General features: G+C 38.4%; 1 protein-coding gene across 8 annotated transcripts in view; it reads right to left on the bottom strand.

The window, feature by feature from the left end:
• The window catches only part of bbs9 (Bardet-Biedl syndrome 9), a 186790-nt gene that overhangs the window by 91731 nt on the left and 81460 nt on the right, over positions 1 to 13599 (bottom strand). For 2 of the 8 annotated variants that reach the window (XM_087286584.2, XM_087286585.2), the window contains one exon: positions 3478 to 3647. The exons of the other annotated variants lie outside the window; for them this stretch is intronic. In XM_087286584.2, coding sequence (XP_087142710.1) covers positions 3621 to 3647 — 27 coding nt within the window. In that variant the 3' untranslated portion in view covers positions 3478 to 3620. Of the gene's footprint in view, positions 1 to 3477; positions 3648 to 13599 lie in introns of those variants that run through there. 8 annotated transcript variants of the gene reach the window in all.

Raw genomic sequence — 13599 nt, 5'->3', positions numbered from 1 at the left:
ATATATATATATAAAGTTGAAATAAATTTGTATTTTTATTTAACCTCAATCAAACTCAAAGGTCTGATAATATCATGTATGTCTATTATGTGTCATGCATTTTGAAGTTTTATTTGAAGTTATCCTAAATACACTAAAAGAGCCATTTTGAGCATATTTCATGAGTTACACATACAGTTAGTTGATCTCAGAACTCATTTTAATACAGGTATTGCTCACTGAGCAAAGCAACAAAGAGCAGATCTGCTAGTTAAGCTTCCAACACCCAAAGCATGGGTGCTTCTGCAAGGTGGCAATCTCAAAACTCAAAGCATTACATGAAAGTCGTATAAATCTTTAAACTAAAGCGAAGATTAAACTCTAACATGTCTTTCTATTAACTTTAAACATCTAAGATTACTTTGACTGTCAACATTTATCTCTCTTAATTCAATCCCATGCAAAGCATGCTGGGAACTACAAATCCCCAAAGCAGGTAGTAGGACCAACAAAATTTTTTTTATGATGGCCCAACACAAAACGCTTAAGTTAACTCAATGGTTTACAAATTTAAGTGAACTGATAATAAAACAAATAAATTAGCCAAATAAATTACAATAATTGTGCTGTTTCAGCTCATTTTAAACAGGTAGATTAAACTGAGTTTTCTGAGTGTGCTTAACGTGGCTAATATTCATTCATTCATTTATTTTCTTCTTGGCTTAGTGCCTTTATTAATCCAGGGTCGCCCCAGCGGAATGAACCAGCAACTTATCCAGCAAGTTTTTACACACCGGATGCCCTTCCAGCTGCAACCCATCTCTGTGAAACATCCACACACACATTCACACACACACTTATACACTACGAACAAATTAGTTTACCCAATTAACCTGTACCACATGTCTTTGGACTGTGGGGGAAACCAGAGCACCCGGAGGAAACCCACGCAAACGCAGGGAGAACATGCAAACTCCACACAGAGACGCCAAATGAGCCGAGGCTCGAACCAGTGACCCAGCGACCTTCTTGCTGTGAAGCGACAGGATTACCTACTGCGCCACTGCTTCGCCCAACGGGGCTAATAATACTATTTAAATAACAAAACAAAAATAAACAAACATTTAAACTCCTTTTATTCTAGCCTAAATAAAACACATAAGACTTTCCGAAGAACAAAATATTAAAGAAGAACCTGTGAAAATGCCCTTCCAATAAATATCCCATGAGATATATTTAAAAAAGAATAAATATTGTACAAGAGGGCTAATAACTTTGCCCTCAACTGTATTTACTTTTGTTAAAGTGCTTTATACAAATAAATACAATTTTAAAAATGTAGAAAACGGAAGTGGGTTTTCGTTATGTACAATGTTAAGTATCACTTAAGATGAGTTAGATTAGAAACCACTATCTTGAAGAGCTAAAATTTGCTGTTGGTTGGAAAAGAACAGACATGAAACAGCTGGCAGACGGTTCGACCCATCAGTGTGGTCACCACTTACCCATGGGCACATTCTGCAAAAATTACATACTCTAAAAATACCCAAAACCATTTTGAAATATAACATTTCAAGCCCAAAACAAACCCCGGCCAATGCCAAAGACGGGCAGGAAAATACTTTATCCCCTGAGGGACAAAGCCAAATGCGGAGAGACCGAAATATCTGTCAGAATAAACAGATTTTTTATTTATTTATTCAATTTTTTAAATAGCTTTTCGTGGGACGTGTGTAATCAGTGGCCCTGTTCACACCTTCAGGAGAAAGAGGGCTGCTGTTATACAACATTTCACAGCACTTCATCAGACTTTCAGCAGGAGAGAGTTCAAAATAACATGGAAAGCTTGAAAAAGCATCAACATCACAGTCTGGAGCCCATGAAGCCCATTTGCCTGGTAGAGAGGCAGGGGAATCAAGGACTTCTCAGAGGGTACAAGTGGGAGTCTGTATGACCCCCTGACCGAAGCATGACATTTAAGTTGGTCTTGCAAAATTTTGTCATAAAAGCTTCACTTGTGTCAAAACTCTAATTATTTAATCCAATTATCAGTGTGGCGGCATGGTGGCTTAGTGGTTAGTACTGTCGCCTCACAGCAAGAAGGTCACTAGTTCGAGTCCCGGCTGGGCCAGTATGGAGTTTGCATGTTCTCCTCATGTAGGCGTGGGTTTCCTCCGGGTGCTCCGGTTTCCCCCACAGTCCAAACACATGCGCTATAGCTGAATTGGAGGAACTAAATTGACCGTAGTGTATGAGTGTGTGTGAATGAGTGTATAGGTGTTTCCCAGTACTTGGTTGTAGCTGGAAGGGCATCTGCTGCATAAAACATATGCTGGAATAGTTGGTGGTTCATTCCGCTGAGGCGACCCCTGATAAATAGTGGACTTAGCTGAAGAAAAATGAATAAATGAATGAATAATTATCAAAGGCTAATCTACACTGCCTCACTTTTCCTTGTGCTTATTCCCTTCATTTTACGGCCTATTCTCTGCTTTATCATGGGTCGTGCACAGCGAAATGAACAGCCAATTACTCTGGCAATTGCTTTACACTGCGGACGACCTTCCAGCCACAACTTATCTCTGAAAATACAACCCTCAGTTCTAAGAAACACCCAAACACTCTCCCGTTCAGACACTAATTTAGTTTAACCAATTGGCCAGTGTAGAGTTTGCACATTCTCCCTGCATTCGCGTGGGTTTCCTCTGGGTGCTCCAGTTTCCACCACAGTCCAAAGACATGCGGTACAGGGGAATTGAGTAGGCTAAATTGTCTGTAGTGTATGTGTGTGAATGAGTGGATGTTTCCCAGAGATGGGAAGGGCATCCGCTGCGTAAAACATGTGCTGGACTAGTTGGCGGTTAATTCCACTGTGGCAACCATGGATTAATAATGGGACTAAGTTGAAAAGAAAATGAATGAATGAATAAATGAATATTTACAATATTTAGTATACATGTGTGTGAAATACCCCAAGGATCTGCCTTAGGACCTCTTCAAGTCAACAAAATAAGATGCTATTTTCTAAAACTCATTAATTTTCGACCTATAGTTTGACATTGTTGTTAAAAATCTGCATGAAAGCTTTAAACATACAAATCAACACGTTTGCACTATATTTATGCGCGTATTACATGGTCTGCACCTTAATTCCTGAATGAGCCACTTTTTAGAACTAAGCCATTTGGTAAAGTAGCCCAGGCACGCATAGTTATTTCTGATCGAACGAGTTTCTGACAACACAGCTAATTAGGTAGATAACCTTTACAATATTTAGTATATATGTGTGTGGAAAACCCCAAGGTTCTGCCTTAGGACCTCTTAGATTCAACAAAATAAAATGCTATTTTCAAAAATTTTATTTTCTAATTATAGTTTGACATTGTTGTTAAAAATCTGCAGAAAGCTTAAGAAAAAAAAAAAATATATATATATATATATATAAATATATATATATATATATATATATATATATGTGTGTGTGTGTGTGTGTGTGTGTGTGTGTGTGTGTGTGTGTGTGTGTGTGTGTGTGTGTGTGTGTGTGTGTGTGTGTGTGTGTGTGTGTGTGTGTGTGTGGAATACCTCAAGGATCTGCCTTGGGACGTCTCCAATTTTATTCTGATTGAGTAGATTGATCTGAACTAACTTGAGCAAATGACCAGATTGACCTGAAAATGTATAAATGTTTCAGTCGTAACTCTCTCAACAACATCTTTACAGCTTTTATTCACAGATAAACATTTGCAGAACTAAAGTCTGGACATATATCAATGTGTTTCAGGCAGGTTTGGGTCAGTGTTCTTTGTTGGATAAAATAAATCAAATCTGAGGAATACTGCGAGCTTTGTAACTTGGCAGATCTTTTCCATGCACAAACAGATACATTACACACTAAAGCAAAAGGAAAACACTACAAAGAACCATATGGCCTCTTCAAATAATATATCTGAATGTCTACTTTTTGGAACCATTGAACTTTTTTTGCACGGTGACATTTAATTAATGACAAATAGTGGGGCTATATGGCTATTGTCACGAAATATTATTTATGATAGTAAAACATGCTTCAGGATCTTTATGCAAATTACACAAACCAACATCTGATATAGATTTACCAAATGGGACTTGTTTTTAGATTTCAAACTCCTGCCATGAAAAGTCTTCTGGAAGTATAATACTTTCCGTCTGCTGTGTGTGTGTATGCAAATACACACTTCTATTCAAAACATTGACAATGTTGTTGATTTAGTGCTTAAGAAGAAGATTTGCTGAAATTTTTGTCCTGTCTTTTTAATGGAAACTAAAACATTTTTCAGGAGTCCTATATTATTAATTGATGAATGGAAAGCTCAGTAGGTAAACAAAATGTATTTTAACATTAAGGGCCCTATCATATACCCGGCGCAATAAGGTCTTTTTTTAGTTTATTCATGACAATTTGCTTTGGTATGTTACTATTATTAGCAGTATTATTTATTCATTCTTTTTTTCCCGCTTAGTCCCTTTATTGATCTGGGTTTGCCACAGCGGAATTAACCGCCAACTTTAGGTCTAAGTACTTTAGGTAGTTTAGGTCTAGTAATCAGATAAATTGGCTAAATAATGATGTGATGTGAAACAGGGAGATTCTAATTATGATTTGGTACAAAAGCAGCATCCAAGAAAGGTCTAGACCTTTAGGAGCAAATATGGGCAGAAGATCGCCAGTTATGTGAGAAAATGATTGAAATGTTTAAACAATGTTCATCAAAGAAAGATAGGAAGACATTTGGATATTTCACCTTCAACAGTGCAGAAAATAATTAAATGATTCAAGAAATTTGAATGAATTTCAGTGTGTAAAGCAGTGGTTCTCAAAGTAGGGGTCGCGAGACATTAGCCCCTTTCACACAGTGATACCGGTAAATATCTGGAAAATTTCCGGAACTACTTTACCGGTAAATTCAAAAAAGCGCTGTTCACACAGGCGAGGACGTTACGGAATATTTCCATAAAAGAGCATTCACACATCCATTTTAAAATACCGGTAAATTCTGACATCATCAACCAGAAATGACCTCTAAACGGCTGGCCTTGTATTTGTAACCATTTAATTACATTACAAACTGTGGAGGGATCAGTATTGTGAACAACTCCGATGAAAACATAGAGAAACACTTTCACATGTCGAGATGTACATAAAATGTGTGTTTGCTTTCACGGGTACACGCAAAGCTTAAAGGTAAACAAACAACGGCTTATCATAAGCATCCTATCGATAATTATTTACACAGTTGGCATTAAGACGAACATATAAACGTTATCTGACTAACATCTACCAGCTAAATATGTCTGGTAAAATATTCAAAGGCTTTTATTCTCATAAACCGCGCAGACGTGAATGCTTCTGACTGTTCTGATTGGCTAAAGCAGGTGTTTCACGTCAGCATGTTCTAGACGTGCACGCGCTCTTTCCGGCAATCTTCCTTCTGCGTTCACTCAGCACAGCATTCTGGCAAATTACCGGTAATGTTACAACTTCTCTTTTCGGAAAATAGCCAGAACAAATTTACCGGTATTTTCAAAAAGGGCCTGTTCACACATACACACCATTCCGGAAAATTGGCAGTAATTTTTTGGAAAGGTCTGTATGTGTGAAAGGGGCTAATGAGGGAGGGGTTGCTTGGTGATTTTCAAAAATCTCATGTATTTTATTAGAATTATCATATTTTATCAATTATTATATTTTATGTGTGACCCCTGGGGTTATTATGCTAACATATTAACATCACAGCAATAGTGTTATTTGCAGCAGATTGATTTTGTGGTACAATATTAAACTTTGGGCCTACTCACACTATGCTATTCGAACCGTGCCCAGGCCCGTTTCCTGGATCGTTTGAGAAGTGTGAGGGCTCTAAATCGGGCTCTCACTTGGGCATTGGCGTGGTACGCTTGTGTGTGAGGGCAAAACGCGCCTAAGCCAGAAACTGAAAGCAAGACGTGACTTTTAAGGGATTGTTTCATATGGATTTATTAATTATTCTTACCGTTCAATCAACGCAAACTGGATGCTTTCACACCTACACTATTGCTTCGGAACCTGTCTCGTTTGCTCAGTTAGCGCGGTTGGATGTAATGAAATACAAGTCTAAGGCCCCGTTTACAATAGTGCGTTTTAGTTTTAAAACGGCGTTGTAGAATGAAAACGATCCGAGTCCAGACTCGCGTTTTACCCAGCGTTTCTGAACAGCTCTCCGTCCACACCAAAACGCTGAAAACGCACATCACGTGACCACACACACACACTCTCGGGCCAGCGCTCCAGCATTTCTACCCAGATGAGAGCTCTGCTTGTCGGACTGCTCATCACGCATCTCCCGCTGGATCTAATCTCACTATATTTGCTAAACGTGATATTTCATTCATGTTGTTGTCTTTATCTAACGACATAGGCCAATTCCCTGACTTTGGTCATTGGAATCTATTAAGTTACTTGTTCACGGGTAACATGTTTTGGTTAAGTGCAAAGATAAGTTAATGATTAATCCAGGTACATTAACTGATCGCTTGCCTTTATTTCCTACAATGTATAAACTTATTGTATGTTATACTTTTATAATTGTCGATTATTAAGACTGATATTCAGCAAAAGAGAGGGTGCGTTTCGTATTTTCACTGAAATTGAAAGGAGGCAGTTGTTATCGGCTCCGTTTTGTTATAAATATCCACACAGTGAAGATGACGCTCATATATGCAGCACGACGCCTCAACATTTCTGCTGTCTGTTAAGTTTTCTAATATTAAAATGAAAATAGGCAGTTCCTTAAATCATGTTTACATTTTATTGTTGAGAAAGTGAAACAACGTAGCCAAGGTGATGTGAATGAAGTTATAAAGTACACTGTTCCCTTTGAAGATTTACGCGTGTCCTCGGTATGTTTTCCATATCAAACTGAGAAGGGGGAGACTGCAGCCTTGATCAAACTTGCGAAGTCTTAACTTACAAGAAGAGGATGCGAGACTGAACTGTGTGTGGGCTACTTAATATTGAGGAAAAGCCCCAATCAGATAGGCGAACGTTTGCAGCCCCGCCTCCGTTTTCAGATGTCTCCGTCTTTCCCCATCCACACTGAGACGGAGCAGCAGCGTTTCAGAATGAAAACGGCCTCTCCAGCATTTTCGAAACGCTCCGTTTTCGGCGCTCGAGAACTCCGGCGTAGTGTGGACGGATGGCGTAACCGCAGCAAAACTTATGCGTTTTCAAACTAAAACGCATTAGTGTAAACGGGGCCTAAGTAAATTTAGAAATCACTACTTTCTGTTTTTATTTGCATTTTCATACTGTCCCAGCTTTTTGTAATTTGAGTTTGTAGCATTGCTGGTCGAAAATGTTTGTGTGTAGGACAAGATCCTGTGTTGAAGGAAAGCTGGGAGGTTGATAACATGGAGAGATACACATCTGTACCAGCAAGCGATCCTAGACAGTTACCATTGTAGTTTTTAGTCATGGCACAGAGATGGATAGAGAGATGTTGCCAAAGACAATAGTTGTTTATAAACAGATCCATTGAAGAGAGACGGGTAAGACTAAGGGTATGATAGTATCTGGCAACCCATAGAGACAACTAAGATGCCTTATCAGCCGGCTCAGACCTGATAAACACATCGTTCTCTGTCTCTTCTGTTCCGTCTGCCTGGGAAAATTGCTCAGTTTCCACCTATTTCTTCATGGCTCTACGGGTGGTACCTTTACATCAAGAGATTGCATGTACAGTTGAAGTCAGAATTATTAGCTCTCCTGTGAATTTGTTTTTCCTTTTTAAATATTTCCCAAATGACTTTTAACAGAGTAAGCATTTGTCAGGATATTTCCTATAATATGTTCTTCTTTTGCATTAAGTCTAAAGGTATTGCACACTGAATCCGAAATTTTCAAATATTATTTTTGCATGTAAAAAAATAAGTTGGACTTCACGTTGTGTCATTTGTATTATTATTAAGGTTACAATCAATGTAACTTGTCATCTGTCATAAAAAAAAATTTCAAACCGGATACAATTTTTTCCACTTTTCGCATTCGAAAAAGCACTTTGAGAGGGGTTTTGACAGCTCAGAACTACCGTACAAGCGAAAAGTTAAATACAGAATGCTGTCTCTTGAGCCACAGATAACTTTATGACACAAACAGTACATAAAATAGAGACATAATGTGGTGGACAGTTGAGAACCCCTACATGTTGGATTGTGTTCAGTGAGTGTGTGTCCATACATGTGACGCACTGCCCATAGACATTATAACAGAAAGCATGGTCTGCTTTCGGTCCATTGCTTCGACACATCAAAGTTCTACTCCTTAGCCCTTTCCCTTACCCCTACCCCTAGTTTTGCACGTTCATGTGAAGGGGGTTGGGGTGTAGCTTAAAGGCTTTGGGCTAAGGGGAAGGGCTAGATACCCTTTGAAACAGAGATTTTTTTTAGGACCACATTCGAATTCAAGGGGTAAGAAAATGTCCCAGAAAACACCATCTACAACAGCAGCATGGCTGCACACGGAAATCAGGAGATGCACAAATTAGACTAATTGTCATTATTACAATTTTTTCGACAAACAAGCACATGTTTTACTACATTCTTAACCGTGTTCTTGTTTTACCGTCATGCTTTATAAAAAAAAAAAACACTAAAATATAAAGAAACAGAAATCGATTTTTATTTCTATCCATAATCCATAACAATAACTCCTGTAAAGCAGTTCCACAACATACTTTAACAAGATGACACTCGAATCCATGTCAGAAAAGTCTAGTGGCTGGGAATGAGCTTTTTACAGTGTCTGGTATAACGTTAATGTTGTTATTATGTGTTTACATAGATTAATGTTTCACAGTACAGTTACAAGCTTTAATATAACATTATAATTGCCATAATATTTTGTTATGATAACATGATATATGCCTTCAGTGATTTCCTGAAGATAAATAACCAAAAATAACACAACGCGATCGTTGATTTCATTTGAAGCAAGTGATTGCAATGACATATAATGGCGTGTGCAGGTGCTGTCCCATTTCTTAAGGGTAAATTTTAAAGCCCTTCCCATTTACACTCTGTTTTAAGGGGAAGGGGAAGGGGTAGGGGTACAAAAACAGAAATGGGATTGGGCCTAAATGAACACAATATGTAGCCTGTTCCTCTTTTTTTCTACTTTTTTTTTCTTTGTTTTGTTTTTTCATAATGGATTCATTAATATGCATGAGGCTCAGTGTGCAAGGTTTGTTTACGTGACAAATTTTCCGCATATGAATAGGAAAAAAATGCATGCGGAAATGTCGTATATAAGTGTGCAAAGACCTTGTTTATTTCAGCTAGGATAAAATGTTTTTGATCGTCTACAGAACAAACCATCATTATACAATGATTTGCCTAATTACCTTTAAATGTCACTTTAACCCTTTTATTACCCCACCAAGAAAAAAATGTTTGGATTGCATTTCTTAGCCCCTAATGTCGCTAGTAAACACACTCAATGCATGTTGTTTCAACACATCCTATAATTTCTAAAATATCAGCCTCTACCAAATCTGTCAGTTTATGGTAAAAGTACCAGGCTTAATACATATATTACGGAAAATCTGAAAATATGAAGTGTAAGACATATCTTTAACAGTCATTTTTGAAAACAGTAAAAACATGGTCAACCGTTCAGTAGAGAGAGTCAATTATGCTGAAAACTAATGTCTTGAAAAATATCTAGTAAAATATTATCTACTGTCATCAAGGCAAAAATAAAATAAATTAGTTATTAGAGATGAGTTATTAAAACTATTATGTTTAGAAATGTGTTGAAAAAAAATCTTCTCTCTGTTAAACAGAAATTGGGGTAAAAAGAGTGCTTAATTTGTGAATTGCGAGGTCCTGAAACAGATCGGGGTGTTGCGAACGTAAGGTAAGAGCCAGGAGAGGTTGGTTGTTGCGGATGAAAGTGAAGAGGGTTGGGGAGTCACACAAGAAAGTAAACGTGAACAGCGGAGGGGGGGGGGGGTGGTTGGGGGGGGGGGGGGGTGCGGGTGGGGGGTTAAGGAGGGGGATCGGTAAAATGAGGTGCCGGATCAGATTTCAGAGGTACCGAATCGGGCGTAGTCCAGCACAAATTAAGCCTTGGATAAAAATATAGAGGAAAGCAAATAATTCAAGAAGGTTAATAATTCTGACTTCAACTGTGCATGTGAAATCTGCTGCATTTCTATTTTTAAATGCTTTTGTTCTTTTTTTAGTCCACAAATTATCTGTAAAGTGTCAAAATAAACCAATGATGGTGCTCAGTCAATTCAAATTCAGTGCACCAAAAAAGTGTTTACTGTGTGAACCAAACCTCTCAAAACACACACAACACACTTCAATGAGTGGGGAACAGATGAAGTGATGTTGTTTATGGCCCTTCCTAAACACTCCTGTCCACAGTGTCACCACAAAGTAATGGTGCCATTACTTACGGGCATTATGGACTTCACAGGAAACAATTCACAACCTCTATTTAGGAGCTGTGTAGGTAGCTCAGTAATGTCAATAACACATAAACATGCTGTAAACTGGAAGTCCTGACCAAGAGCTTGCGATAGCTGACTGTGCCCAGAAAAAATCAGGCTCTGTGAAAATACACATCAGAGGCGTGACATTACATTGCTTTCTGGAAGCTTTGCAACATTTAAAACAGATTTTAACAGCTTTACAGCCACAAGTGTTCATGGGAAATGCGTCCTGTGCTGTATTTCATTCATTCATTTTCCTTTGGCTTAGTCTCTTTATTAATCTGGGGTCACCTGAGCGGAATGAACCGCCAACTTATCCTGCATATGTTTTACACAGAGGATGCCTTTCCAGCTGCAACCCAGTACTGGGAAACATCCATACACACTTATTCACACACATACAATACGGCCAATTTAGTTTATTCAATTCACCTGTAGCGCATGTGTTTGGACTGTGGGGAAAAGCGGAGCACCTGGAGGAAACCCATGCCAACATGGGGAGCACATGCAAACTCCACACTGAAATGCCAACTGACCCAGCCGGGACTTAAACCAACGACCTTCTGCTAACAGTGATAACCACTGAGCTGTATTTATAAACATGTTTTTGTATTTTTGAGAGAAACGATGTCAGACATATGTGAACACCCATTATCCTATCACAAGACACCACAGTCTGCTGAATTATAATCTGCATTCATGAGTCCTTGCGTACTCCAGGGTTCTGCCCTGGAATCCTTCCAGTTTTACCACAACACAGACTTGCAGTACGAAATGTCATCTTTTAAAAAGAAAAAAATGCCTTTAATAATTATTATAATCTGCTTTCATGAGTTCTGAGTACTCCAGGGATCTGTTGTGGGGCTCTACACATTTCACCACAACATAGGCTTGCAGTGTAGAATGTCATCTTTTTAAAGAATTGCCTCCAATAATTACTGTATAGTCTCTTGAATTAAAATCTGCTTGCTTTCGTGACTTGTAAGTACTCCAGGGATCTGTTTTGGAGCTCTTCACATTTCACCACAACTTAGGCTTGCAGTGTGAAACCATAGGCAAATGCAGTACCCCAAGGACCTGTCTTTGGATCGCACCAATTTGACCACAACATGACAGACTGCCAGTGACAAACTCCACCATTTTGTGGCCAATTTCAAACCTATATTTTATTCACTTACTTAGGAATATATTGTAGGCATTTGATGGATTTTCCCTGGGACCATTCCAAAAAAAGACTTTTGTGTACTTTGTACACAATTTAAAAGCATTTTAACCCTGTACTGCACGCGTGATGATAGATCTATAAAAAAATGTACGTTTTTCTTTTCTTAGAAAGGAGAAAATCTTTTTTTAAGGTACTTTATGATATCAAAAAAAAAAGCACTCATGGGGTAGCTCAAATATTTTGTCGGTGCTCTTTGGGTAAGGGATTCATCAAAACAACAACAGTCCAACAGTGCCCTTCAGTCCAAGGCACTCGAAAAACCCTAATAAACGCAGTTCCTTGCCATAAAAACGTAGGTTTTTTAAGGATTAGCCATGTGAATAAAGGCTTTTTAAAAGAAAAATTCACATTTTTCAAGTGCCTTGGACTGATTTTTGCTGTTACTTTTGCTGTCCAATAGTGGATCTAACGTAGAAATTACTAATTGAGAACTTTCATTATAATTAATAAGTTTGTTGTTTGAAATAATTTAATTAGTGTTGCAGTGTTATAAGCTTTAACACAGAACTTATAAATGACACCTTAAACATACTTTACAATAACTGATATTCCAACAGCTTTCATTTATTCCACCTTTTTTGCTGAATATTATTGAAAACAAACATAAAATTGCATTATCATGTATACAACACACAGTAAAGTGTAAAAAAAAAATCCTACGGTTTTTACAGTTATTTTACGGAAATAAACTGTAAAATAACGCACGTTAACTTACAAAAATTACAAAAAAAGATTGAATTACAGAAATTTACCAGTAATTTAAATTAAAGTAAATTTCTGTAATTTAATGTCCATTACTATTCATTTTTTCCAGCACCCTGCAGCCGGAAATAAACCTTAAAATCCGGATCTTTTTACAGTGTAGGTATAACTATTTCCTCCAGTAAATATTATAAGAAATAAATAACAAGTCTAATAGATTCAGATGCATCAGAATAATGTAGCTACAATGTTTAAATTTTATATAGTATAAGGCATAAGACGATACCCGTTTTCAAGGTATACCAAAAAAGCAGAACATTTTGGCCGTTTTAAAACCTTGACTTTTCCAAACCTTGGTATACCAAGCTGAGTCAAAAGGCAAAGGCTCTCAATTTACCAGTCAATGTACGTTCCTACTCTCACCTATGGTCATGAGATTTGGGTCATAACCAAAAGGACAAGATCTCGGATACAAGCAGCCGAAATAAGTTTCCTTTGCAGGGTGGCAGGGCGCACCGCTACAGAAAGGTGAGGAGCTCTGCCACCCAGAAGGAGCTCAAAGTAAAGCCGCTGCTCCTCCACATCGAGAAAAGTCAGCTGAGGTGGCTTTGGCATGTGTTTCGGATGCCTCCAAGACGCCTACCTAGGGAGGTGTTCCAGGCATGTCCCATCGGGAGGAGGCCTCGGGGAAGACCCAGGACACGCTGGAGGGACTATGTCACTTGGCTGGCCTGAGAACACCTCGGGATTTCCCCTGGAGGAGCTGGAGGAAGTGTCTGGGGAGAGGGGAGTCTGAGGTTCTCTCCTAAGACTGCTGCCCCCGCGACCCAGAAAAGCAGACGAAAATGAGATAAGATACAGGAGAAACATCCGATCTCTAACAAGAATCTCACTTCCCAAGAGCTGTTCATTAAATCCAAGATTCACTGCTGCTGGAATTTGGAAATATGGAAAAACATGTCCAAACTGTTTTCGCAGTGACAAAGTCCTACATAGATTATCTCTAACTTCCTCCAGAACACCTAGTGGTTTCGATCAAGACCATGTCAAGCTGAGTGTATTTAGGGTTAGAACCCTTGAGATACAGGACTGGACAACCTATTTCTAAGACAAATAAAGAATCACAAGTCAACATATTATTCTTCCACACACTGAAGGTGATTCAACACTTATTTTGGTGGT

This window comes from Danio rerio, chromosome 16 (assembly GCF_052040795.2).
Source record: "Danio rerio strain M-AB ecotype USA chromosome 16, GRCz13ab, whole genome shotgun sequence".
Taxonomy (NCBI): domain Eukaryota; kingdom Metazoa; phylum Chordata; class Actinopteri; order Cypriniformes; family Danionidae; genus Danio; species Danio rerio.
The sequence above is the reverse complement of the archived record's forward strand: the minus strand, read 5'-3'. Positions and strand labels throughout refer to the sequence as shown.